Source organism: Drosophila ananassae, chromosome 3R (assembly GCF_017639315.1).
Source record: "Drosophila ananassae strain 14024-0371.13 chromosome 3R, ASM1763931v2, whole genome shotgun sequence".
Lineage (NCBI taxonomy): Eukaryota > Metazoa > Arthropoda > Insecta > Diptera > Drosophilidae > Drosophila > Drosophila ananassae.
Genome location: NC_057930.1, coordinates 7967629 through 7994920, shown reverse-complemented (window position 1 = coordinate 7994920; position 27292 = coordinate 7967629). Strand labels below are relative to the sequence as shown.

General features: G+C 43.3%; 1 protein-coding gene across 1 annotated transcript in view; it reads right to left on the bottom strand.

Moving 5' to 3' along the window:
- Positions 1–534: 534 nt before the first annotated feature.
- LOC6505367 overlaps positions 535–27292 on the bottom strand; it is a 35867-nt gene continuing 9109 nt past the window's right edge. The window contains 2 exon segments of the mRNA XM_044716020.1: positions 535–1317; positions 19420–19561. Of these exon segments, the coding sequence (XP_044571955.1) occupies positions 705–1317; positions 19420–19532 (726 nt within the window). The 5' untranslated portion in view covers positions 19533–19561 and the 3' untranslated portion in view covers positions 535–704.

Here is a 27292-nt window from a genome sequence, read left to right as displayed (position 1 = left end):
GCTTTACGCTCATTTCTATTTTCATGTGACTGATATGATCAAGTTAGCGCTGTCAACTACCGAGTGTGATTTGCTTTGGTTTGAGTTTTGGCTTGGTTTACGGTTCGGGTGGGATTGGAGTAATGGGCATGGGATGTGTGGTTGATGGTGATGATGATTGCACTGGTGATGATGATGTTGTGGGTGCAAAGAAAACATAGCGATATTGAAAGGAAATTTCTAAGAATGAATGGCATGCAAAAACGACTAAGAACGATAGCTAGAAAGAACGTAGAGTGATGAACTAGCGAGAAGTAAGAGACGAGTATAAAAACGACGAGAGAGAAACGACGATAGATCGACAACGATGGATAGCGAACGATGATGAGACGATTTCGTGAGAAAGAATCGAGTAGCGAGTAACAAGAAAACAAATAACGAGTAGCGAGTGTTGAGTACTCCAGTTGTTCGAGTAGTAGCGAGTGTCGAGTACTCCTTGTTCTGGATGTTCTGCTGTTGTTCTGCTAAGTTCGGCTGGCTAAGTTCACACAGATGTTTTCTTTGGCTGTGGTTGCACTGCTTCCACTACGCAGCGCATTTTGATTATTTTTATTGAGATGAGATTTGAAAGAGTGTGGGCATAATTTTCACAACTTAAGCTAGATCGAACTCATACCCAGCAACACCCGTCGTCGCAATAGTTCTTGCTCCTCCTTCTCGTTCCCTCAATGCCACCTCCGGCGTCGGTAGGTCACCTGCTCGTTGACCAACTGCCAGAACTTGGCATTCAGCCACAGGACAAACAGCAGCAGTTGCATGAGCAGCGGCCATTGCTGCAGCTCGTACCGTGTCCTTCGCTTCAGCTGCTGCAACCGACTGCTCCCGCCTATCCCGCTGCCGACGCCCACCGCCCAGCGTTCGCCCGGCGGCTCGTAGCTCAGATTGTAGTTGTAGTAGTAGTAGTAGTTGTTGTTATAGTGCTGCATCTCTACCGGCACTAGATCTAGGGAATCATCGCCCCTTCCCGAAACTTGACTGCTACATCGGTTGGGGGTCTCAAATCTATGTTGTTGTTGATTTTGTTGTTGCTGTTGTTGTTGTGGGTTATCATAATTGTATTGACCAGTTGTTGCTGTTGTTGTTGTAGTGGTATGAGTCGTGGAATGGGTTGCATTATTGTTGTTTGGCTGGTTATCATAGTTATGGCGGTATTTCTGTGGTTTACGATAATATTACATGATAACGCATTTGCCTTTTTCGGCCCACGGATTGTTCTTTTTATCCGGCGCGTTGATCAATGGATCGTTCTTCTCGTTCTCCTCGATGAACGAACGCATTCTGCAAAACAAAAAGAATGTGATTTTTAGAAAATAATATTGAATGTGAACAATGTTTTATTTAATTTATTGATTTATTGATTTTGAATTTATTGATAGTGATTAATAGCTTTTTTTTTTCAATTGCCATCTGCTTTTTAAATCGGTCTACAATTTCTTTCAATTTTTTCACTTTAAGGCAAACAGTCAAGCTCTTCATCGAACAACGGTGCGTATGATTAATATGTTCCTCGAAATTAATCATACGCACCGTTGGAAGTTCTGCAATGTTATTTATGATTCTGAAACTTTTTATGGGGTAAGCCATATAAAGTTGTATTTAGTGGAAAAAGGTAAACTTATAACACTAGGATATATTTTATCCCAAAACATAAATGTAGGAAACAGTTTCATTTGGTAATCTCATACTTTAAAGCTCGTAAAATAAATAAGCTACCAGTTTCCCTGCCCGTAGTTAAAAATCAAGACATTCTTAAAGGTATAAACACAAAAGGGGAAGCCCATCAACCCTTAAAGCTAAGCGGACATAAACTTATACCTCACGTCCGGCAGAAAAAAAGGTTTTAAAGGGACGGTCCCGGGTTCGAACTCGGTTCCGAATGGCTGAGGACAGCAGATTTTATGCTAATCCGCACGCAGATGGACATTAAAAATGTTTGAACACTTTGCACGCGCCAAGAAAACTAACAGTCGCCCTACTTAGATCCTGCCCTCTCCCTTTTCCCTCCAAGCCGTTAGCATATAAATTTTCAGCGCTGTTGCCTGCTCTGTTGTTTCGTTTTTGTTGTAATACGCTTATCCTTTGGGCCATAAAAATGGTTGCCCCGTCGTTTGCATTTGTCTCTCACTTTATTTTCTGTCTCTCTGCCTGTCTGACTGGCTCTGCTCCCCCTGCCCCATTGTTTCGCTGTTTTTATTACGTTTTCCCTATCTCTTTCTCTATTCTCAAGACAGAACATTTCGGGGATTTTCTTATTTCGTTGCAAATATTCACGAATTTTTTATTTAAAGTGAGTCCTGCCTAGCAGCGGTGGCAAGCAGTCGGGACAGCTCCAGAATAGACAATCTGAAGGACAGCATTTCAATTTGGGCGTTTCTCTTTCTCACTTGGAAGTTGGCCTTTAGGGATTACAGATATAAATAAAGCTCCTCACTGCTGTTCTGTTAATAATAGTTTGAAAAAGTTGTTGAATTAAAAGCAGAAGAAGAAAAACATCCTTTCTAACGAAAAAGTTTTAAAAATCACTTAGAGCTTAAAAGCACTCACTTTTAAAACTATTCTATTAGTACACTCTTTTAAATCCTAATTACTGCTAAAGACTAACAAGAATTTAAAGAGTGGCTCATCTGTTCACACAACAATTTGTTTTTTCGATTGACCGGTGTTTGCGGGAAAAACCAAATGTTGATCTTTGTTGCTGGTCGAATCTTAAACGCCCGAGGCGCTGTGCCCACTTCCCATAAATACTCGCAACGTCCATTTCTCGGGACTTCTCTCACAATTTCCGAGCAGGCGATTGCATAGTTCAGAGCCAGCAAAACATTTTGCGGCTTTATTTATTGAACTAATGTGTTCTTTTGGTTTCTTGCAGCTGCTGCCCCTTATTGCCATTAAAAGCAAAACTCTGGATGTCTCTGCACTTCCATTTGACCGCAAAATTTCTTTACACATTTTGTGGCTGCTTTGATGTTCCATTAAATTTAATGATTTGATTTTCATGTGGCTTGTGTTCAGTGTGTATTTGCAATCATTAGTTTTGATTGTACCAACCCGAAACCCCTTTTGACTGATTGCTTGGCAGTCGGTCTCAATTATCAAATGCCAAGGTGTGCAGCCCCCCGCCTTATACTCACGACTGGGTAATGGGGGGCGTGGCGTATATGCATAATTTAACCTAACAAGACCTTGTCGGTGGCAGCGATGTCCTTGTTGGGTCGGTGTCGTTATCCCCATGCCAGAGTGGGTGTGTTCGAGGTAGGTTTGTGTGCTGGATTTCCTCTATTTCCCTGCTCATTTTCCGCATCAACAGAGCAAAAGGCAATGTCATGCCGTGGGTCGGGGGATATGTCCCACGAAGGACTGCCTAAAACAATGCCAATGCCTCCGATGTCTCATGCCCCCGATTCTGGCTTGGCTAATGGGCTTATGACTTTGCGGTTTCAGCCTGTGCAGCCGGGAAAACATGCTCTCACACACACACACGTACACACACCAGCATAGAAATGAAAATCCACAGAGCTTAGAAATATTCTTTTCGGTCTTCCTTCTATTTTTTAGGGGTAAACAAAGGCCAAGGGTTTTTCATGGCCCGAGATTCGGTTCGGCAGTCAAGGCCAGGTCGAAGCGCAGTAAACAAAGTTGTTATGATGACGTTGGATCTTTGGCAACCGAAAAGTAAATTTGGCCAGAACCCCGTTCTGACCCCAAGGTTATTGAGGCCGGTCCTTATCGAAAAACTTGGTTTCTCGTTATTCAATTTTAATGAGAGCATTAGATGGGAATATCAAATGAACAGTAAAAAGGGTCTTTCAACGAAAACAAGAAAAAACAAACTTCTTAAATCCGTAAGAAGATTAAGGAGTGTTTGCTAATTGTTCTTTTTTATGAAATGTAATTAAAATTATTACGATCGTTAGGACTACTGAAATATCATTGAATAGCGGCTAAAAACTAGTCATGAGCTAGACCGATGTGTTTTAGCTTTCCTGGAAGCTGGCTATGACATCATTAGCATCTGTGATGAGTTTCCCTTGTTTCGGGCAACTTTTCTCATAACACAAGTGGTTGATGGTAATGTAAATAAGAGTAGACGAAATGCCAGAGGGACATAAAAAACTTTTATTCGACATCTGCATTTAATTTGAGTGCCTCAGCGCCGTCGAACATCGAGAAGCCTGCGAGTAGATGGAGCGGCGAAGGCGCACGCAGGTTGAGTGCTCACAAAACTGCCATTCAGCGGCAGAAACACATTGAAAACTAATTCAGCAGCTTGTTAATTTAGGACGTGGAGCAGCGGAGCCAAGTCGTTTCCGCCATCAAGCCGCAACCCGCATGGCCATGTGGACCACGCTGGGCTTTTATGTGCTAATTGAAAGTCCTCCCGTTGCCCACCCCGATTTCTGCCGCCGGTTGAGTTCACATACACATGTGTAGATACAGGCTCCACGGGCGAAATGGAATTGGAGCTCTGCTTAACTGCTCCTCTGGCCTCAATAATTGTAAGAGCCCTCTAGACTGTAGACCGAATGCAAAGTCATTTGGATGTACTTCCCGGCATCAAGAACATAACAACATTTTGCTTTTAGGGCCAGATAAATGAATGTTTCATGGAAGTCAGAGATGAGTTATCCGTTGAGGCGGCAGGAGATTTAAGTCACAGATGGACATAAAATAATTAAATTCCTTGGCTCTGTGCATTATTGATTGTTAATAATGCTAGCGATGCTAGTAATTTTCATCAAATGCAATGCAAGTAACTACAGCAAGGCCAAAATTAAATCAAATTAGTCGGAAACACGTGGAGTAATTAAGTTTCAATAACTGCTGCCAACAATAGTCCCCTGAAACCGCACGAAACCAATAATTGACAGGGAAATTGTACGAATCGAAAACGAAATTTTATTGTAATTGGCATTGAGTCTAAATCACCCTGAATCAACATTAAGTTCACGGTCCTGATTTCGATTAATGAAGTAATTTGTTCTATCTCGAGGAATAAAATTTCCATTCAAAGCTCTAATCCACCCACATCAATCTAAGGGGGACTCACCGGCGCGACGGACGCCCAATCTATAATTAAATGCCGAACCGACATTTAGGACTCCGACCGCCCCTTTCCTTTCAGGCTGACAAAACATTCAGGCACGATTGCTTTCTACCTTTGTAAGTTGCTACCTTTTCCGGCCTGTCAGCTGCATAAAAAACATAAACACGATGTAAATGTTGATTTATGACAACCGCAAACACACGCAAATGTCTATGGTATATACTGTATGGCCCATAGTGTATGTAAATTGTACATATACAATCGCACGCAATCTTAAGCGCCTGGAAGCATGCTACAAAAAGCATTATTTATCGATGGCAGCCGTGGCAGGCGAGGCAGAAGGTGGTGCTGTCATTTAAAAGCAGAGATAGCTTAGATCCAGCGGCAACGAAATTAGAATTCCCTGTTTTCAGTAAGCCGAGAGCTCAACTGAAAACCCCTTGCCCACACCCACACCCACACCCACACCACCACACACCCTCCACAAATTTCATATTCAACTTGGGTAAACAAAATGCGTCAGCCACATGTCAATTTGCATCTGTGTGTGTTTGCGTTTATCTCAGCCCCAGCCCCCTGTTCCAGCATTGTTTATCTCCGGCGCGCATGTGACAAAAATGAAAAGCCTAAAATTTCATTTCAAGCCTATTATAATTGTTTATAAACAAATGACACAGGGGTGGGGGACGTCCTAAAGGAAAAATTATCAAAAATTCTATGGCGTCATATCTTTTATGCAAATATTGCAATGGTGGCTTATTGACACGGAATTACAAAGAATATGCCATTATAATTCAATGAAAACTTTTGTCTTTGACTCTCACAAGGAGTTTATTAACCACCCATTTCATCCCAAACTATATTTCAGTCAATCTTCAGTCTCTGTAATTTATTATAATTTTCCATAGCTTTTTGTCCAAGCGATTTTGCTAATGGGATGAATAGAAAATGTTGCTCTGGACGACCTTCGTCATAAACTAATTTCTAGCTCATTTCACTGACAAACCCCTACTCACACGCTCGTGAGGATAAGTACGTGAGTGTATGTGTGTTGTCGCGGCCTTCTGCTAAATTTAGCACACTTTTAGGCGCCACAGCAAGAAAAACAGACCGACCCGCGCAGAAGCCCAAATGGCACTTGAAGCTCTGCAGACACAACTTTGAGGGTCTTCCTCCCAGAATTTGCATGTGTGGTCCCCGTCACCGGCTCCGGCCCCGGCACCTGTACGGGTATTTGTGTGTGCGCCTGCACTGGGGCTTTGTGTTCTTCCAGCTAATTGCATTTTAATGCGCATTATTTAGCTGTCCATTGCATATTTTTCAGGTGCTTGCAGCTGGAAATATGCATAAAATACCGCTGTCGTTGTTTGTTCTTCTGTTTAGCATAAATAAATTGCATGTGGGATATGCAAATTCCGTGCTTGTCCGTGCTGTTGTTACACTTAATGGATGTGGATGCATTTGATTAGGTTGTCTCGAGGAGATGTATTTGCATGCTTATGAAAAAGAATGAGCCGAGCAAATCTCCAGCTTAGTAAACAAGAATTTCCTCAAGCTTATGCTGATTCCCCATGTAATTGAAACTTTGTCACGTTGAGTAAACTGCAAGTCAGGACTGATTTCGAATCAAAAGCAAAGAACCTGGAATTGTGCAATGAATTGCTAAAATCAAAGTCAAGAATGACTGACTGGCCACTGTTTACTTTTGCAATCGGTGCGAACGACAGGTTGGAATCCTAAAAACTCAATCTGTCCTAGTGATATGACCAAATTGCACAGAGCGCTAATCGTTGCTGCGGAAATGGCCCCAAAAGAAGGTCCTTTAAATGATCCACTCAAAGAAGGCTGGCTCGACACCCCTTTCATCCGCCACCTCTGATGTTTCCACTAACAAACATCTTTATTATGCACCAGCCAACATCCTTCCATTTCTTTGGCTCGCCACAAAAGTGTGCTCGGCATTTTCTTAACCATTTCCTTGGCTCGCTGGCATTCTTTTGGCCTCAGGCCTGGCCTGATGCTCCTGCCTTTTCATGAATAACAAATCAGGCTAAAAGACAAAATCTTTTCCACACCAAGAGTCCCCCCACCCCCACCCACTCCCAGGCCCACGCCCACGCTACGTCTAGGATGTCTATGAGTCCCGGGGTCGGGGCCCGTAGCCTGGACCGGCAAAAGCCGCAAGTTCTATGCATACAAAACTACACAGAGCCCGATGACGAGGATGAAAACCTTAAAACAAAAAGCAGCACAAAAAATGTTTAGCATGGAAAAGGGTTTCCACGGGGGCGGGGGCCGGGGGCTAGTTGGGCCTCCTCCGGCCGGTCCACTTTCGTTGAATTGAAAAGAAATTGTGCAAAAAACACTTGAGCCGAGCTCTTCTCAGTTCTCGATTCAGAGTTCTCGACGTCGTCGTCAAGTGTTTGTCAAAGTTTGCCCCAGGTTGGGCCATGGAATTGTTGCTGGTTTTTTGTTCATTTCAAAAGTAGCAAATCAAATGACGTGTGACAAGTGCGGTCCGCAAGGATATTTATGCGAAAAGATATTCTGAATGGCATCTGACAAATAACGGGCTCAGCTGGCGAGGTCATTTCCGAGAAATATACATAAATAAACTGATAATAGGTCAACAAAGTCTGAACATAAAGGTAAACAAGAGCAGGAAACTCTTAAAGAAGTCTTGTTTTAAGGCAGATTTTTACGGCACATCCGTGCCTGTCAAATGAAATATTAACGAAAATGCTTATTCTTGCACCTTATTCAATAAACAAATCAGATACAGAAGCGATACTGGCGTCGGAAGGACTTGTGGCAATTTCATCTAAATACTTTTTATACCTCTAAGCAATTTTCTAAGCAAATTCGATTTGGAAAAGCAAAAGCATGGAAATCACAGAAGGATATTCCCAAAATCAATGCAAATTCCAACAAGCTAGGATCTCTATGCACGTATTTTATGTGCAGACCTTGGAGAGAGGAATTGGGGACGAAGGATACAGAAAGCCGCTGCTAAAGTCATTCGCCTTTAAAACCAATCGGGACAATCGAAAGGCAATCCCCAAAACAACCACAATTTCAGTGAGCTGGGAGTGCGGAGAAATCGAAGACACAGAAACTCAAAATGTAAAACTCTTGACGATTTTCCATTCCCGGCACGCACGTCCTTGGCGCAGGGTCTGGGCTTTTTGGAAGGAACTTAAGCCCATAATGCCAAGTGCTCACCTCGATAATTACAGGCACACATGGCCCAGAGAAGCTGGGTAATGCTGAGGCATAAACCCGCTTGGGCCTGCTCCTCCTCCGGCTACCGATGGCATAAATGTTGAGGCGGAAATTTAATGCCAGAAATTGCAAATTTCCTGCTATCAAAAACTTGTCTACCATTTTTTTTAAGCGTTCCCCACCTTCTCGCAAAATGGTTTACCGAACTCTGCTCGTTGGCCTCGTTCTGGCTGCTATGTGTACATATTTGCATATTTGATTTGCAGCAGACCAAGTTATCCTTCTGCAGCAGCTATCCTGCTGGATTTGTCACCACCCCTCTGTCTCTTTTCATGTCCGCATTGCTGTCTCTTTCCTCTGGTTGGGGTACAAGTTGTTTGCGGCTGCAGGCAGCGCTCATTAGACGACCCCAAGTTCGAAACAAACGTCTTTCCGCGAATTTTCTGAAACACATGATTATCCTTCTACTAATCTGCACCTGCTAATTGACAAAACTTTTCGCCTGATAGAGCAATTAAACTTTATTTTCCCCAAGTAGTTTCATCAAGTAGATTAAAAGACAAGAATGGGTGTAGAATTCTGACGTTGAGGTAGAATCTTTCGAAACAAATGCCATTTGAATTTATTTTCTTATAAAAAGCAACTCTTCTAAGCTATATCCTGTGCAATCTCTTCAGCTAGTTTCAGCTTTTCTGGGTTCTTTGGAAGCAGGCCTGTCTCTGGCTGATTAATTGAGGATCGAAAAAAATAAGAGGCCACCGAGTCAGCAAAACAGCCATGATTGATAGTTTAAGTTGTGTTTAATGAGCCCTGAAGGCCTCGCCAAGTTTACTTTTCGTGGCTAGTGGGGTGAATGATTGCCCCACATCCTTAGTGCCTCCCCTCGCCATCCTAATTTCCGCACTTCGCGCATTTCTCATGGAGAGTCACGCACTTTGTTTATTAATATTTATACATATTTAATCGGAACCGCAAAACTTAATTAAACTTTGCCACATCGCACTTTTCCAGCCCACTCACAGCCGCACAGAAAAAAGGACGAGCCCTTGCATGACAACGCTGACAAATTGCCAACGATATGGCAGGATGATGAGGACTTGTCGGACGGATGGAAGGATGGAAAGAGTGTCCGCTGCCGAAAAGCAATTTGCAAGCTAAATGATGATGGTGGTCCGCACTTTGTTATGCAATTTTTAGCAGGACAGCTCTGTTCGTGTTTGAAATGCAAATGCTCGCAGCGACAATTAATTCCGTCTCTGTCGGTGACACTCTCTCGGCGTTACCCCAAAAATAAGCCAAAACTAGGCTACAATTTGTTTGGCCGAAAGCCGAAACTTGTTACAATTTGATGGGACATCATCAATTAACTGCGTACACAACTGTACTTGGCAAGCCCTGGAAGTGGACGGGTTGTGGGGTTTGGGACAGAGTGGATGCTTTATTCCTGGCATCCTGCGGTTTTCGCTGGTCCATTGCAGGATAACCAGCGCGGACAGAGGGGGCTTGGGGCTTGCATAGAAAGTTGTTAGTCTACACGCTTGAAAAGTTTGCCGTATCCTTTTAGCGTTAACTGTACTTTTTTGTTAGTTAGTTGTTGTCGCTGCTTTGGCCCCGCCCCCCTACACCGCCTCTGGCAGTTGTTGTTGTTGCGCTCTAATTCGCCGTTAAGTGGCTTTTGGACATTTGTTGCGAAAGTTTCTCCTTTTTTTCCCCATCATCTTACTCGCCGTTGTTGCGGTTCTGTTATTCTGTTGTCGATACTTTGAACTGTGTTGGTGAACGCCCGCAGATTGGGGTTGTGAGTCCTTTAGCGACAAATTAATGACTGTCGGACGGGGAGGACACGCGGACACTAAAGTGTTTAGGGTTCTGTGATCAAAAGTGAAAATCCAGGAACAAAGCACCTCTCGCAAATTGCTTTTTCAATTGTCGCACTCTAGTTGAAGTGAACGGAGCTGGAAATTGACTTTGTCCTTTGGCTAAATAACTTAGGATGACTTCTACACTAAACAAACAGCGGCAGAGCTTTATGAATTCGCTTTTGTTGGCGACAACAAACAATGGTGGCTCTAAAAGACATTTTAAAATTAAATTCCAGCTTTTCTATGTAAGATATATCTATTATAACTCAGAAAAACAACCATATTTCAGATCAATTATAGAGAAATTAAAAACCTGCTCTAAAAAATTTTTTTTTAATCCGTTTCAGCCCGCAGCTTTGTATTTATTTGACAAATAATGATTGTTTATTGAAGAAAACATTTAAAGTATTTTCTCTCCCTGTTGTTTATTTTATAAAATCAACATATTAAGTCAATAGTGCTGCAGTGTTTTTGTTTCACCTTGTTGGCTTTAATAAGTCAAACAAAAGAACAGAGTCTGCCCGAAGGCCCCTTAAAGTATTTCCGTGGAAAAATATCCTAGACCTGCATTTTTTTTATGCCCATCCCATCCTCACGAAATGCCATTTTCCGCTTTATCTGCAATCACAACCTCGATTTGATGACCATTTCGCAGCATAAATAAACCAATAATTTAATTTTAAGCCCACACAGTGCTGCAGCACCTGGGAGCGGCGCAAACAGAACGATGCCAACCACGAGCCATGAAAGCCGAAATGGCCATCACGGATTTCACACATGTCCACATACACTGGGGAAAATGGATCTCACTTTTCTTATCTTACATAATCTTACTTAAAAAGAATTTCTTTAAAATTAAATGAAAAAGATTCGAATAACATCATTCAAATTTTACTAAAATCAAGTATTTATTTGAAAAGTAATCTAGGCAGCCAATTTTCTCTCAGTGCTTATATCTTTTGGGACGCCTATGTCTGGGTGACTGGTCGTAAAGCCTAACGACCCTCCGGGTGGCGGCGGGGAATCCGATACTTTCTTATTGTTATGGACAATGATGCAGGAAGACAACCAGAGATTTTACGGCGCACACTTGATGAGCAAAAAAGAGCAGGCTGGAAAAAATAAGATGCCAGCGCAGGGGAAAAGTTGTTTTAATTACAGGCACATGGCCCGAAAGCGGAGGAGGCCCACCGTCTTGCCGTTCCAGTTGCTCCTCCACCGACTGGGACTCTGCCATGCATGAATGCATGAGAGTCTGAATGCTCCGTACGTGTGAGCTTGTGTCTGTCTGTGTGTGTGTGTGTGTGTGTGGTACAGTCACCGATAAAAGGCTCTCGACGTGACCGTCCGCCATTACGTATGCAAAATTTAATTTCGCAAATGAAAACGGGGCCCGAAAAGGGAGAGGCCCAGGCAAAGGCGTGGAAAGTGGCATGTGGATTCTGTCTGACAGTCGTAGTCACAGTCGCAGTCACAGTCACAATCACACAATTACAGTGACTGGCAAGAGTCATGGCTTGCACTTAAAATTAAAAACCCATCCCCTCTGGGCCGTCCTCCTGGCCCGCCCTTTGTTCGTTTTGGCATTGTCTGTCTGCAACTTTGGTCCACTCTTTTTTCCCCAGTCACTTCCCAGTAGTTTTCCAGCCAGTCACACTTTAACAAATTAAAAATGAAAAACCGAAAGGATTTAAGGTCGACGTGAAGGAAGGAAGCTGGCAAACCGGAAGGGACAGCGCAGCAGGCCGACCCTGACCACGAGATTTGCCTGTCGAGGCGAGAAATATGCAAAGGACCCTGGGGAATCGCCCATAAAATGCTCATCTAAGTTCTGAGGGTAATGTGAGTAAGGAAATTAATTTATTTAGCATGGAATTAAACTTTGATGCTTCATTAAGTGGATAATCCGGCAGAGCAATTAAAAACTCCATTAAATAACTTACTCAGAGCAACATAAAGGACCTAAAGTCCATAAAACCAAACAACACTTACCTGAAAAAAGAACAAAATATGAGTTAGTTTAAGAGGAAATAGGTGACACTTCAAATGGTGAATAATTTTATGAAATATTCTTTAGAAAGTGCTAACTAAAGCATCGAGAGATTTGAGAGTCAGCCCTTTGGAATGTTAACATCCTGTCCTTGGTCCTGCCCTTTTAGCTGTGAACTGTGATCCCGACCGCTCATCATTTATTCCGACATTTTTCCGCCAAAAACTGTAGGAACCGTGCCAAGGCTATTCCCCAGACACTCCGAGGAGCACAAACTTTCCGACCTTTTCTCTATGTGCTCGTATAGAGCGCGAGCATAGATGGCAGGGATTTGCAGGGACATGCATGATTCATCGGATCTGGGACACGGGCCCGATGCTTTAATACGGTATTAAGTCATTTCATTTATTATTTAAGCCACGAACTGTGGGCTGTCAAAAATGCAATCGCCATAGAGGGGAGGTTGCCGGGCAAACAAAAAATGGAAACACAACTACAGCTACAGCTCGGCAGCTTGCAGCAAAATTCAATTATGGCCCCAACCGTCATGCCAGCCAACAGTCATGGGCTGCGACAGGGGGGGCAGGGGCACAATCAGTGGGGGGGAGGCCAAATGGCGGGGGTAACGAGACGGAACCGTTGTTTGCCCATAAATTGTTTGTAGTTATGTCAATAATGTGTGCTGCCAGTGCTGATGCTGCCACAGGATCTCACCGGCAGGCAGCCGTCGACATTTTTTTTGCCACTGCCACTGCCACTGCCTGTCGTGTGTCAATGGGAAAAAATACGCGCAATAAAAAAATTGAAACGCCAAAGCATCGCAATTTTCCAGGGCAATTCAGTAGAGCTACGGCACTTCGTTTTTTTTGTTATTTTTGTTCCTGCAACCCTTGCAAACATCCTTTTCTTACATGTGTTCATAATTTCTGCTTTTATTAACAGCTGCGAAAGGAGGTGAAGAGACGCATTTGGAACACAAACAGCGAAGAAAGCAATAACGTTGTTCAAATGATGCCATAAATATTTCAGATACCTTGAACCCACTGCGAGGGAGGTTGTCTCAGTTCTCGGTTGTGATTTATGCTGAAAGGTGTAGCTTCTGCTACAATGCCATGTATTACCACCAAGTTATATGACTCAAACCTATCCATTCGAGGGACTATGATCATAAAAAACATACATCACCTGACAATTATGGCCATTAACTAATTAAGTGTCATGTCCGATGCACATTTGCCGCAAAGTACCTTCTGATTGCTCTGCTAATTGGATCACTTGAATTGTCATGTTTGTTTTTCCAAAAGGAAACTATGCGGCTGAAGGTAGATGGCAATCATCTGGCTTATTAATGTAAATAGTAAACGAAATGGCTGGCAGTGCATCAGGACTGGCTTCCCCTAGTTTGGCTTCTCGCCGCCCCACTTGTCGTCATTGTGCCACGGCCACGCCGTCCCTCGAGCCAATTGTTTAATCATTGGACTAATCAACGGTAGCTAGTGGCCTGGGGGGCGGGCCAGCGGAGCGGAGGGGCGTGGCTATTAGACAACTACTTAATTGGCTTTCGCTGCTTCTGCTGTTGTTGCTGAAAATGAAGTTAGGCGAACTGAAGTCCTGGAACAGGAGCGGGCGGTTGCATGCTCTGAAATGCTTTCGGCGCTAATTGAATGTTTCTGGCTGATTGTTGTCGGTGGTTTTTGGACGCCACTGTTGCACATTCCACTGCCCCTATTCGTGCTAAGGAATTCCACTCGCAATTGACTTTTTTTTGCGGCGGATGAACCGCATTCTGCACTGCTAATACAGTTGCCATCGCACTTTGTGGACGACATCCTCGAAATATTTTTAGCTCTCCTCGGAAGCTCTGGAGAGCTAAGCGCCTCTGAGCGGTTGAATTCTTAACTTTATTGCAGCCATCTCGAGATGGCAGGAATTTCGTGAGCTCTTATTAATTCAACCGCATGGTAGAGGTGTCTAAAGAGGCCCATTTTCAAATCAATAGATCACTGGTGAAGTAGTTTTAATCAAGAACTACGGAAGTTTCTTTATTAAAAAAGTTTTTGCCAGCCAACTTGCAAGAAATAAATCGTTTTCACTCAGTTAAGCCATTTATTTCCGGAGCCCATATGTATTTATTTACATATATAACGAGCCCAATCATATATTTAGGCCCTATCATCATAACTCATTGCAGATTAATGTGTCCATTCGCACAACTACAACTCACTGCGGCGGTTGGCTCCGATCCGGAACAGTTTCCCATTTCCATACAACACCAACGTATTTTTTGTGGCATTGCCATATTACAATTCATTTATATGTGGCATGCTTTATGGCATTCTCTTGCAACGCTCGCAGCCATTAATCAGCATTAAGAGTGTCAACAACAACAGCAACAGGATGCCCGGATGCCAGGAGGAAACAAAACTCCTTGGCTCGACTGCTCGACTGTATGCAAAGTAAAAAGCGAAAAGCTCTCATAAATAGCTGCCAAGACGTTTGGGCCGGAAGGGTGAGATGGCTCCTTCAGGAATGGGGGCCAGGTGAGTGGAGGACTGCGTAGTCATAAAGCAATCAGCAGGTGTTTGTCATATCCCAGAGAACAGGGCCCGCTTGTCTGTGTAATTTATTCCCCATGGCAAGTTGATAAGACTTCCACTTTCCACTTTCTACTTTCGCCATTGTTGTCTATTCAGCTATGAGTATTTCATCACGGCAACGGTAGCTATTTTTTTGGGCCAGCGGGACCTCCGCGCAACGCTACTCATAAGTCTGAAGTGGAAGTTTGGGAAATGTATTGCAGCAGGAAAGTTTTCGCAACATTCCCTCAAAGAATACATGCTGAAAGAAAGCACTATGCACTACAAAAAAGTGTGAAATGAAAATACATATTCCCGTATGAAGTAATTCTCTGAATAAATATTCTTTTCATAAAATTCTGAGTCCTGAGGAAAATTAAAGTCCTCTAACTTTAAAAACATTCCTACCTCCTTTTCATCCTCACCAAGAACTACAGGAAACAGAATCCCCACAAAATTATTAAACTTTTTCGTTCAAAGTTATCCACGCTGCCCGAAACCTTTTGTTTGAAATGTTTTGCATTTAAATGAAATTGAATAAACCGCTAATCCAATCCAGAGCCCCGGGGGTCATGGACTCTGGGGCAGGCGCAAACAAAGGCTGAAACCAGACGTGGCCAAAAACCAAAAGCAGCCGTTGCCACTTCCATTTCCTCTTCCTGCCGTTCCCGAAGCTCATCAGTGTGCTAGGGTGTGGAGTGTTTGTGGGGTCTATACTGGTAATTAATTTGCATGCGTAGCCATTCGAGAGTTCACATGCAGACAAAGCTATTTTGGAATTTCCCTGGCCAATTGCAAAGCCAACGCATTCCAGTGCCTTCTGCTCTCCGCTCGGCGAAAGCCACAAAATTATCAAGCGTTCTCCGGGCTGTCATGCGGAAATCGCATCCAATGCCAGCGTGTGTGCTTAATGGGCCAGTAGGGAGAGATGCCAGCCAGGATTTTCCACTTATCCAAGATGGCTCTACGCTCCCACGTCCAAGACCATTTCATTTCGGTAAGTTAATCAAAGTTTGTGCTTCTTTCGAGGGAGCTCTGTAGCTTCTGTCCGATTTTGCCAAGGAGCTGAAAAGGAGCTGGGTATCCTGGTAAAGTCAATGATTTGGCAAAGCTGATCATGAACCAGCAGTATTTTAAACACTATACATCATCCTAAAAGCCAAAACAGGTGGGTTCTATGTACTTTAATATTAAATTGGATTGCAAACTTCAATCAGCCATTGAAAACCAATCAGTTTCAGCCTTTTTAATGAGAGTCAATCAGCAATCATGTTAATTAAGACCGCAGGAAAAAAAATAGACTATTTTACAATTAATTTAAACACGGGAGCTGAAAAAACATGCTCTCTAAACTGAAGAATCCAATTGCAATTACATTTTTTGTTCAATGAAGAGCACAAAAGAAAATGGAATTTTTCGGTCGATTTATTGGCAATCAAAAATTGATTGCATTGATGTTCCTACGTCGAGTACATAAATGGAAATAAATCTGTTGATATAATCGCGAATAAACAATATTTATGCGCGTTGTATGTTGATATACCCAAAGTACCGAAATCCAAATGCAACAAGGGTCTGGAGGGATCAAAATGCATTCTCCGGCTGCCCATAACAACGCACAATAAACCGCAAGCGAAATGTCGGGATGGGGTCCTGGTGGGGCGGAAACATAAACCGCCGGGTAGCGGCACTAAAATATGAAATGCCATAAAGATATATTCCGGAACAAGGAACCCTAAACCCAAACAGCCACAAAAGCAACATAATTTTCCGCATGAAATGCCCTGCAAAGCGTTTCCCATATTTTGTAGCCCAGTGTCTCGCTCTGTATTATTTATACAGCACATATCCGTGGAAAAAAACAACGGGGCCAGCAAATAAATTGAGGAGAGATGAGATTTATGGGCAGCTGCGAAAGGAGTTTCCAAGTGGAGCGAACTCAAATTCATTTTCCCAGTCTGCGATGCAAAGTGAAAGTTTCTCCTGTGGCCACCTGAGCGCAATGGATACTCCAGGCCAGACAGCAGGAGGTGCCAAAGTTTTTCTGCACAGAGATTGAGGCTGGGGCTGGGCTGGGAGCGAAACCTCAGCCTGGCCGCATGCCACGCCGCCGGGTGTTGCTGCTCCTGCCCAAACATTAAGGTGAAATGTATGCGCCCCAAGCTATGCAACATTTTGTCTACAAGCCCCGAAAGGCCAGCACAGGAGCACACAGGACAGATGAAACAGAACGGAACGAAAGGAAATTGTGGGCAGGGGCTTGTCACGCACGATGGTTTCAGTGGTGCCCCCAAAAACATAGATACTCACTCACCCGCCCACTAAGGACCAAGGACAACCGCGCACACACACGGACGTCTATCAATCAAGGGATGCAGGAAAAGCGGAGGAAGAGTATGGTTTCGGCTTCCACTTCGTCGTTACGTTGGCTGCAACAAATCGCCGTAATGTGCGGTGTTTGCTGCACTTAACGAGTACATTCTTCAACCACCCACTGTCCCGCAGCCCACTTTTGTGGTCAGGCTTGTGCAACGGGGCCCATCAATCATGGGAGCCTCGAAACCGCTCTCAAAATTTAATTGACTTTGATTTTGAAAAGTTTGATGTATGCCATGGCAGATGTGGGAGTGACAATCGCTCTGTCTGTCTGTGCGACTAATGGCTGTCTAATTTGCCTCACTTAGCCCATCTATGCAATAGATTCTGTCGAAATAAACGACAAGCTAGCTAGAATAAACCGAAACAAACAAACCGAACAATTTCAGTGGCTTTGTGACTGCGCTTGCCACAATTTTCGAAACAAAATTGCAAACCCTAAATTTTGAAATTCAACAATTGCGGTTTCAAATGTCATAGTTTTCCGAATAATTTGTGAGTGGCATGCTTGTTAGTTTAGTTTGGCTTGGATTAAACTTTCAGTTATCGCACAGACTGACATAATTATTTTTAAAATTTTTTTAAATAGAGTTTTGAAACTCAGTATCATAATTCCTAATCGTGTTTCCACTGCCAGCCCTGGATGCTGTTGGCAGCTTTACAGTATTCGCTTTTTTGATTAGCACCTCCAAATTAAAAGCCAACGTGACTCATCTCGACGTGTTGCAAATTAGTAAACAGAATCTCGACTGCACATTGGCGGCATTGGGCTTCGGGGGCGGTCAGTGGGCTGCTGGCTGGTGGCGGTGTTGGGAGCTGTAGCTGGAGGCGTGGTAACCGCCTCTAAAGTCGGGTGTTAAATAATTTATGAAAGCCGTTGCCGACGGCCAGCAACGTACACATTTGAAGCCAGTTTGAGCCACATTAAGTCACAGATGAGCCAACAAGCTTGCTCGGGGGCAGAGGAAGCGAGATGGAGTCAAAGAGAGAGAGAGAGACGGGGCAAATACAGCAGATTCACTTTGCGGCGATTAATTATTCATAATTAGCTGCTGACTAAATGTTTAACTAAATCAGAGGATGTCTGCTCCCAGCTCGGCGTCCCTCCGTCGGCGGGGTGTTTATTTAAAAAATGACATTAGAAACGCAATCCTCGGAGCGAGAAGGGGCCGGGGCAGCCAGGATATTTGCTTTCGGGCTCAGAGCTAAATTAAAAGCCGGCCATTAAACAGGGGGCAATGTTAATTATGATTTATGCAGCTGTTCCGGGCTGAAAAGTTTTTAAATAAAATATCAGAGGGATTAGTTGGCTGGGGTGTTGTCAGGAAGATAAACAGGCCTAAACACTAAACCATAACTAGGAATTTAAGTCCCAAGGGTGGCATTTCCAATTCTGAGAGAGCGCTTAAAGTTCTATTAATTTTTACCTTTTCTGTTGCTCCCTGGAGTTGAAAAGTTTTGTTCTTAAATGACAAGCGAATAAAGGGAAACTTCAAAGAATCGAAATCTATCTGAAATGGTCCACTTCCTTGAAGAAATTGAACAGAACACCACAAGTTCGCTCACTTGTCCATTGTGTCCTTTGTTCGATTCATTGAATTGCTAATGAAAGTTTGGCTTGCCAGCTGAATGAAAGAACAGCCTTCAGAATTAATTGCCAGGACAGGAATTTCTCATTCAGCAAATCCAATTTACCGACGGCAGCCACTCCTCCTCTCGTCCTCACGTCCTTTCGCACCTTGGGAATTCAGGACTCGCTGCCCGAGTAATTCTTGTAGCAAAGTGATATTTTCACTTGACGTTCTTGCCACCCTGTGGGGTGGGTAGTGGCGCAAGAGGAGGGGGGGCTGAAGGGTGTATCCCTCATGTCTAGCCGCCGTCTACACAAACACTCGGATAACCAACCGCACACCCGGGCAGGACACACTCACATACTCGAGGAGGAAGGACGGAGGGAAGTGACTCCTGAGACGACGCAGTTGTTGTCATTTGACAAAAGCAGCGGCAACTCAGCGAACAAACTTATTTTTGTGTAAATATTTAGCCAGCAAGCTAGAAGGGGGGCTGGGAGCGAGCTAAAGACTACACTCAGGTGTGTGCGAATATTTTTTGGGAAGTCACTCGAAAACTTTTCCAGTCTCACGTCTAGACAAGATAGAATTTTTAATGCCAGCACAGAAGGGCTCATAGGTCACTCACACTCACTGTACGCTTCTGTTTTTAATTTCCATTTATTCGGAGACTATTTATTTATCTCAATTTCTCACTTGATATTGTCAATTGTCAATTATTTTAAAGAATTTTACTCACTCTGCTATGGATTTAGATAACGGCCAGCGCTCCATGGAGGCCTGATATTTCATATTCTCGATTTGCTTCTTTAATGCGTCCCGATCCATGTTTTGTAGAGCACTGGGATCCATGGCGGCTAAAATTTATCCACATACCACCCCTGCAAAGATACAAAATGTGCGAGAGAGCGTGAGAGAGAGTTGCGATGCGGCTAAAAGGAGGGAGAGAGTTGCCATAAAAGCTGCACAGCTTTCTCCGGCCCTCTCTCTCTCTCTTTGGACTGTTTGTTGTGTGCTAATTTGGCGCATTCCGGCCAAGGGGGTGGAAGTTGTGGGGAGTTGGACAGGGTGACTGAGCGGCGGAAGCGAGCCAGTTCAAGCACCCTGTATCCCCAAGACACGGTTCCCGGTCCCAGTCAGCGGCCCAATTGAGCGGCGTTTGCGCAGAGCATGCATAACAAATCAATACAGAGAGAAAGTCGGAGCATTAGAACGAAGAGAGTGGGAGGTTAACAGTGCCGCCTGAAAGGCTGCCATAAACTCTGTTGACTTTTCCGCAAAGCCACCCGCCCCGCCCCTGCGACTGAAAAACATTTGTTTACAAGCGAAAAGAATAAAGGAGGCCCAGTGCAGTGCAGAAAAGGGCGCGTCCCGTCAACAAAACTCCAAAAAATGCAAATGAAGAGCTAACAGCTGAGACGATCCCCCTTTCAGCCGCCCATTGCTGGCCAGTTTCAGCCGGCTTATGTGTGGTAATTTATGAAAGTCCCGTCGCCGTGTGTTTACCCAGTTCCAGGCGCTTCTTTTTTGGCAACCATAAATATCCGCCGGAATAGGGCGTGCTCCGGCGGGTGCTCCGGGGTGCGGAAGACCAAGAAGCATTTTGCGTGTCCTTAGACAATTAGTTTTTGCTGTTTACACTTTTGGCCGGCATTAAAGAGAGCCTTGGGGGTGGTTTCGGACACTGATGAAGATAATGGGTGAGATAAAAGGCAAAAGTTCAGATACTTGGGGATGATAAATTAAAGGGATGCGAAATTGGTTAACCAAGCAAATAATTCCGGGAATTTTACATATATTCCAGAATGGTTATGCAAAAATTAACAAGGTTTAGCTTAGGGAAAATTATAATAAATAGAAGATTTATTCAATTATCAGTTTTATTTTATTTTAAAGTTAAATATTTAGAGAAATATCCAGTTTTAGATAAGCAAAGAAGCCCTGTTAACTTTCGAGACCTGTACTGTTAAATGCATCTGTTAACTAACATCCCTAGCAAGGACACAAACCTCCTAACTTAACAGTGTGTCCTTTTATCGCATGATAGAACTCTAACTCTGATGAAAGTTTCCAGCAAACTTTAAGACTGGAATATCAGCATGAGTTTTCTTATCCAATCCCCATAAAGACATATAAAAAGCAACGAGCCCGAAACTCATCGGGACACAATCAAAAACTAATACAAAACACAAATAAAAAGCCGCAAAAACACCAAATGACTCTCCAAAGGAGGAGTGCCTTGACATGGGCCACCACAAATAGCAAGGATATAAAAAGAAAAAGCCAGTAGTAGCAGGAGAAGGAGCCGGAGCAGGAACAGGAGCTAAAGCTGAGGCAGGACCTGCCCTGACCTAAACCCAGTGAAGCGACTCAGGACGAAACATGACAGCTAAAGGATGATGAGGCGATGAGGAGCAGGACACCGATGCACAGCTGACGCTTTTGTAGGTGTAACTTTAAATACAAAAAGGACGAACTGGTCAACGCCTGGCCACGCCCACCCCCTCCTTGCTTTTCCTGCCTCTTTTCTGTGCCCTGTCCAGTTTGATACATCATTTTTTGTCGCTTCGCTGGGCAACTTTGACACAGGTCCTGTGTCCTGTGTCCATTGTCCCCGGTCCACTTTCGCCGGCTTGTTTGCATCTCTTCCGCAGCCGAGTCCTTTTCACAGCTGTCAGGCTGCTAAAGGATTTTGTGCTTTAACCCAATCTGCTACTGCCACTTTCCCAGCCTCGGCGCAAAGTTGTCCGTTGCCCCGAAACCGGCAGGTTCTCTGAAATTTTTGTTTTCCGGAAAAGCTTAAAGCCGAGAATCCAGGTCTAGGACCAGGGACCCACTTCTGGTTATACTTTTGGCCAAATGTGTTAATGGCAAAATTGTTGTAAAACAGCTCAGATTTAATAAAGCCGAAGTGCTGGTCATGTGGATTATGGGTCGGGGGGAAAGGAAGTTTGTGCCCTGTGTCCCTTCGCCATCCTGCCCGGCATGTCCTGGCACATGTTGACAGCAGTGACCAGCAGTAACACTAAAAGCTTTAAAGTTGGTTTAATTAAAACTTTCCAAAGCTGTCCCAGCCCAGGGATTCAAAAAAGCAAGCAAAAGGAGTGATAGTGCAAATGTTTCTAACTATTTCCGGATTCGGAGAAAAAATTCAAAACCAAATGAAAAGTTTGCAGTTAATTGATGGCTGACTCTTCCCAGATCAAAGGGCTTTTTGAAGAAAATATTACAAGGATAATTCAAGGGCTATATTTTAAGCAACCAACAGAATCAAATAAAATACCTACAGGCTCTATCTTACAGTAATTGGTTTTGAAAAGAGAGGAAAGATAATTATAACCAGATGACCAGATGACTTTTTGAAGAACCTAACATGCATTTTTGACCCAAATAGCATTTCGTATATCCATTTACACAAATCCTTCCATTAGGCTTCTAAGAGTGCACATTTCGTGTAAAAATTCCAATGAATTTTTCTCATTCCCGAGATGCTTAAGCCACCAACTAATCCCCGACATTATCGTGGCCACTGCAGAGGGGACGCTGGCATCCCCTGGTCGGGGTCTCATTTAACCTCGATGGAAAATCTTCAACGTAAAACTAAACTAATTGCTAGAAGCTATTGCCGCCATCGACTGCTCCCCCTCCCTAGAGCCCCTTTGAGCCACCATTTTGCGGCCGTCCTGAAACAGAATATGAAGGCCATGCGCCATTAAGCACACGATGCAGCAGAAGGAAGCCGAACCGAGCTCAACTCGACTGAAAAAGTAGCAGAAATTTGTCTGCCAGCGGAGGAGGTGAGCTGGGCGGGGTGGGGAAGTCAGCATGCAACGGACATAAATCGTTAGCAAAATGTTTTTGGCGGTTACAAGCGGCAGCCACAAACCAAAGAGGTTCCCCTTGCCCCATCCTGGCCCTTTCGCTCAAGTGTTTCGCGTGTGTGTCAACAGGCGTTCAAGTTTTTTGACACTCCCCCCATGCCGGGAAGCCCCCTTTCTAAAAAAAAAAAAACGAAAATCACCCAACCAGGACCTCCCCTCATAAAGCTCTGACTCTCTGGAAGCGACAAGGACAACTGTGACAAGTCAAGTGATTCCCTTTCTGGGCCGAAAACAAATTGTCAAGCTTCTGCCGGGGAAGTTACTCAATCTGGATACACCACGAACACATAATACACTGGTCCTCGTTTATAAGTATCCATCTTCTAGTTAATAGATACCCGACCTCTAACCAAATGGGTGCTAGCATTTTTCCAGCAATTTGGGCACTGTCCCTGCGATATTGTTACAATAATTGGCATTAGCCGGAATGTCCTTAGGATCGGCAGGGATGCTGGCTGGGTGGCCTTTCCTTTTGGTTTCTGGGTGCGAGGAACGATTTCAGCTTGTTAGCTTAATTTTAAATGCGGAAACTTTTTACTTGGCACAAAATACTTTGGGGCACAATTTCATTGTAGGCCAAGGAATTGTGAGGTGAGCAGAATTCCAAAGAATTTGCTAGAAAGAAGAAAATGTGTAAAGAAGAATTAACATATATAAGGCGAAGCTGGATGGTCTAATTGGATGGGAAGGAATTTACGTGGGTGTACTTTTCAGGCTTTTTAACTTTGTTAACGTTTCAATGCCTCAGGGATGGCTTTAAGTTTAAGACACAAAATATCTCGAAATGCACTTAATTTTAAGCTATTTGTGGATCTAATTTGTTCAGCAAGTCTGATACTGCCAGTCATTTTCATTTAATTATAACTTCCAAGTTGGCAAAAGTTTGGGATCTGTTAGTCAAATTCAAAGTAATGCAAACATGGCAAAAAACAAATATTTATCCAGTCATTAGCGACGTTTCATTCGGTTACCTTTTAGCGGCTGCAGACACTTCAACAAACTAACACTAAACTGAAACAAAAACTAGAAGTGCACTTGAACAAATTCTAATTAATTTGAACAGATAACATGTAGGAAAATTTAATAAATATTCTTAGTGTCTCCCCAAGTAGTTTTTAACAAAAATTACAATGTTAAATAAGATTAAGATAGCATTTTAAAATAAGGCTTTTACTTTCAAAAAAATTATATTTAAAACTCATAAAAAATTCTCTTAGTGTTGCTGCTATGGCGATACCCAATGGGTAGCAACAATTTGTCGCAAGGAACTTTCAACTGCCAAACTTTTTCCGAAGGGATTTCGGCGGTGCGGTGTGAAGCTGTGACAGAAACTAACAAGAACCGCAAACAAGCAGCCAAACTATGAGTTGTTGGTGCCGCGATGAAGTGCCAGGACCGCCAACAAGGACGACCAACCAGCCCGCACATTTTGCTAAATCAATTTGCAGCGCTAAATAATTAAAACAGGGCATCATACCGCTTGGGATTGGGGCTTCGTAATCTGTTGCCCTTTGTGTGCAGTGCGGTGTGGTGTGGTGCGGTGCGTTAACCTGGCTTATTAGTGAGCTTAGAATGCGTTAAATTATGGCCAACGGTTTCAAATTTACACATGCTCAGTGTGCGTGTCCGCCAGTGTGTGTTTGTTCAGGAACCACATTCGCTCTGGCACGCACCACACGGCGTATGCGTGATTTATGCTGAACTTCTCCCCAATGACCGCCTCTGTGCCGGTGTCCTAATGAGAATTTCATAGCCTCACTTAGTGTAAAGATTCACCTTAAAGCCAGTAGCAGCCTGGCTACCAGTATCTTGAATACTTGGCTCACTTTTTCTCTCTTAAAATCACATAAATCAGACGATCCGACCTGGGCGTCAGGACCAGGGGCTATTAAATTTACGACCCCGACCCGGAAAAAAGCATCGGAGATGGGAGAAATGAAGAAGTATCGTTTTTTAGCCCTATCATTGGCGCTCTGTTTGTTTATCCGACAGCCTTGTTTGTTTGTCTGCAGTGTTGATGCCAAGTTCAGAAAAGGAAAACAGAACAAACAGCAACAAAAAACAAAAGCCTGGCTACAAAAATGCAATTAAAAGCATTTCATGTGACAATTCAGTTACTATCCCTCTTTGTTTAGTGACTCTTTGCTCAGTTGCCACTGTTTACCTGGCTTCAGAGCTTCAGAGCCTATGGTACCAATATCCAGGTAATGGGCAGGCGGCTTTTCCACTTGTGTTTTTTTTTTTTTTGCAACTGGTCCTGGCAGGTGAATCTCTTTTCAAAGCCAGTGATGAATTGTTAGCCGGAGGACGGAGCTACACGAGGAGCTAGTGATAGATGTTAACTGCCTTACAAAAGGCAGTCGAAAGAAAACTGAAGGACTAATTGCAACAGCAAAAGTGCTTCTTCACTTTTAAAATGTCTTGAAACAAAGAACTATGCTGACTATTTTCCCTTGGCTGAATAAAACTTGAAGCATGTTTTTAAAGGTTTAAAACAAAAAATACTCTGACAATGTATCCTTGTATTCACGCCAAACCCTCAAATACAAAAAGCAATTATCTTGCAAATTTTGTACTAAAGATGCAGCCTCATGCCAACACCCCACATGGCCAGACGTACATGGCCCAGAACATTCCGGCCGGAATGCGAGCCGGAAAGAGCCACTGGGGAGCCATCACACGGCAGTTGCCTAGAGCAGCTGCAAAGCAACTAAAAATTTAACTTGAGACAAAATTAAATGCAGAGGCAGGCTGGGGGAGAGAGGCCGGTGGAAGCAGAAAACAAAAACCTCCATTAAATTTGCATTAAAATATTCAATTTAGAGTATACCGAGGACCAGAGCATCGAAGGAAGAATAAGAAACACGGCAAGGAACCAGGACGAGCTCATTTGCACATTCAACAAGGAGTTGATTCTGTGGCCGGGCTCTCCGCCTGCAGCCCCCTGCTGCCCGGGAATACCCGCTTTTGATCCTGCTCCTTGAGAGCATCAAAGGCTGGCTACCAACGGATGACACGAAGGCAACTTTGATGGGATGACACATGCTGCTCAGTTGGCTGCTGGCTCCCTGCTTTCTTGCCTCCTTGCCGTCTCCTCCTTCGCCGCCTGCTCCGACGCCTTCTTTTATGCTTTAATTATTTGCAGCATGCGAAGTTAAAACCCACATACACACCCACCGGCCCGGCCACACACCCGCACACACTGGCAAACATTGGGCAAGGTATTAAGTTGTAAATATGTAGAGGCGTTCACAGCTGCGGAGAGTTCCTCATTCATTTGGGCCCGTTCTCTTTAAAATTCTGTGAAGGGTATTAAATGGAGTGTCTTGGTGCCGTTGTTTGATTGGGGATGCATTTATTTTGAGAATATATTCAAAATAAATTACATTTTTGATAAAATCTGTTATTTAAGCCCAAAATATATTCAATAGCATTTATTTTTTTAAGAGATGCATCGGAATAGCTTATTCAATTTTTATTTTAAATCAGCCAGAAGCGATTCTTATTTCTCTTTTTTTTGCATCTATGAAAACTATATATAAAATATTGATTTTATAACATTCAAATTGAATACCTTTTTTTGAATTTTGTTTATTTTTTTTTTCACTTCACTTCAATTTCAAAACGTAAATTTAAACAAAAAAATTAATGAAGTACATATTAGGATATCACATAGTCGCTAAGCCCAATAGTTAGTTTTTACATGTTCCCCGACCACCCAGGACCCTCCCCTTGGCCTTTAGTTCGTTGCGTATGTCAAAAATGAATTACATTGCAGACTGCAGCTTGGTTTCTGCATCTGTGTCTGTTTCTGTGCCCCGTGCAAGGATGCCTGGTGCGGGCGTGTGTGTGTCTGCATATTTAAGTGCGCCACAAAGTATGCAGCAAAGTACAACAAACAGCTGCGCGGTTGCTGGTTACTCTTCGGATTTGGATGTGTTTTTCTTGCCAACAAACACACGCCCAGAGACAGCGTAATAATACACCCACACAACCTTATATACACACATGTATGTACCCTTATGTACCCAAATACCCTCGCACATGCACACACGCAGCTAGAGAGCCATTTAGTTGGTGGTCTGCCGGCTGCCGTCGAGTGCTTAGCTTTAAATCCGATACAATTTACTCAAAGCTTCAGCCATAAATTTAGCAAATCGCCCACCCACACGCCCCCTCGCCCACGCACATGCATAGTGTCAAGAGCGACAGAGATAGGGCACCGAGCGGGAGGGAGATATATGAAGCAACTGGAAATGAACAGTCTTTTGATTAGAGTTTAGAGCCAAAGGATGCTTGAAAAAGCAGTTTGTGGGGTTTTAATTGAGTGCACCATGGATTTGAAACAAAAAGCATAAGTCCGAGCTTAGACATGAGTTTGTTTGAGTTTGTAGCTTGTTTCTTGTGTAACAATGGCTTGATGTTTATGTAAGAAGCTTTATAAAAAAGTAAGAAGCTTTGTGAATTAATTGGAATATATGCAAATTTGTTTATTTTAATATTAATATTATAATTTCAACCTGTGTTGAATTACTTCAAATGAAATTATTTTTATACAATTATTAGACCGGTGCAGCTAAGTCCTTCCTGTGTTCGAAACTATTATGTTTTATTTCACAATTTTATTCGAATTCTTTTATTGCGCTCTAACAATGATTTCCATTAATTAGAGGAATTTCTCTAGCGATATGCAAATTTTTACTTTGATTTGCCATTGCCTTGCAATCGAAT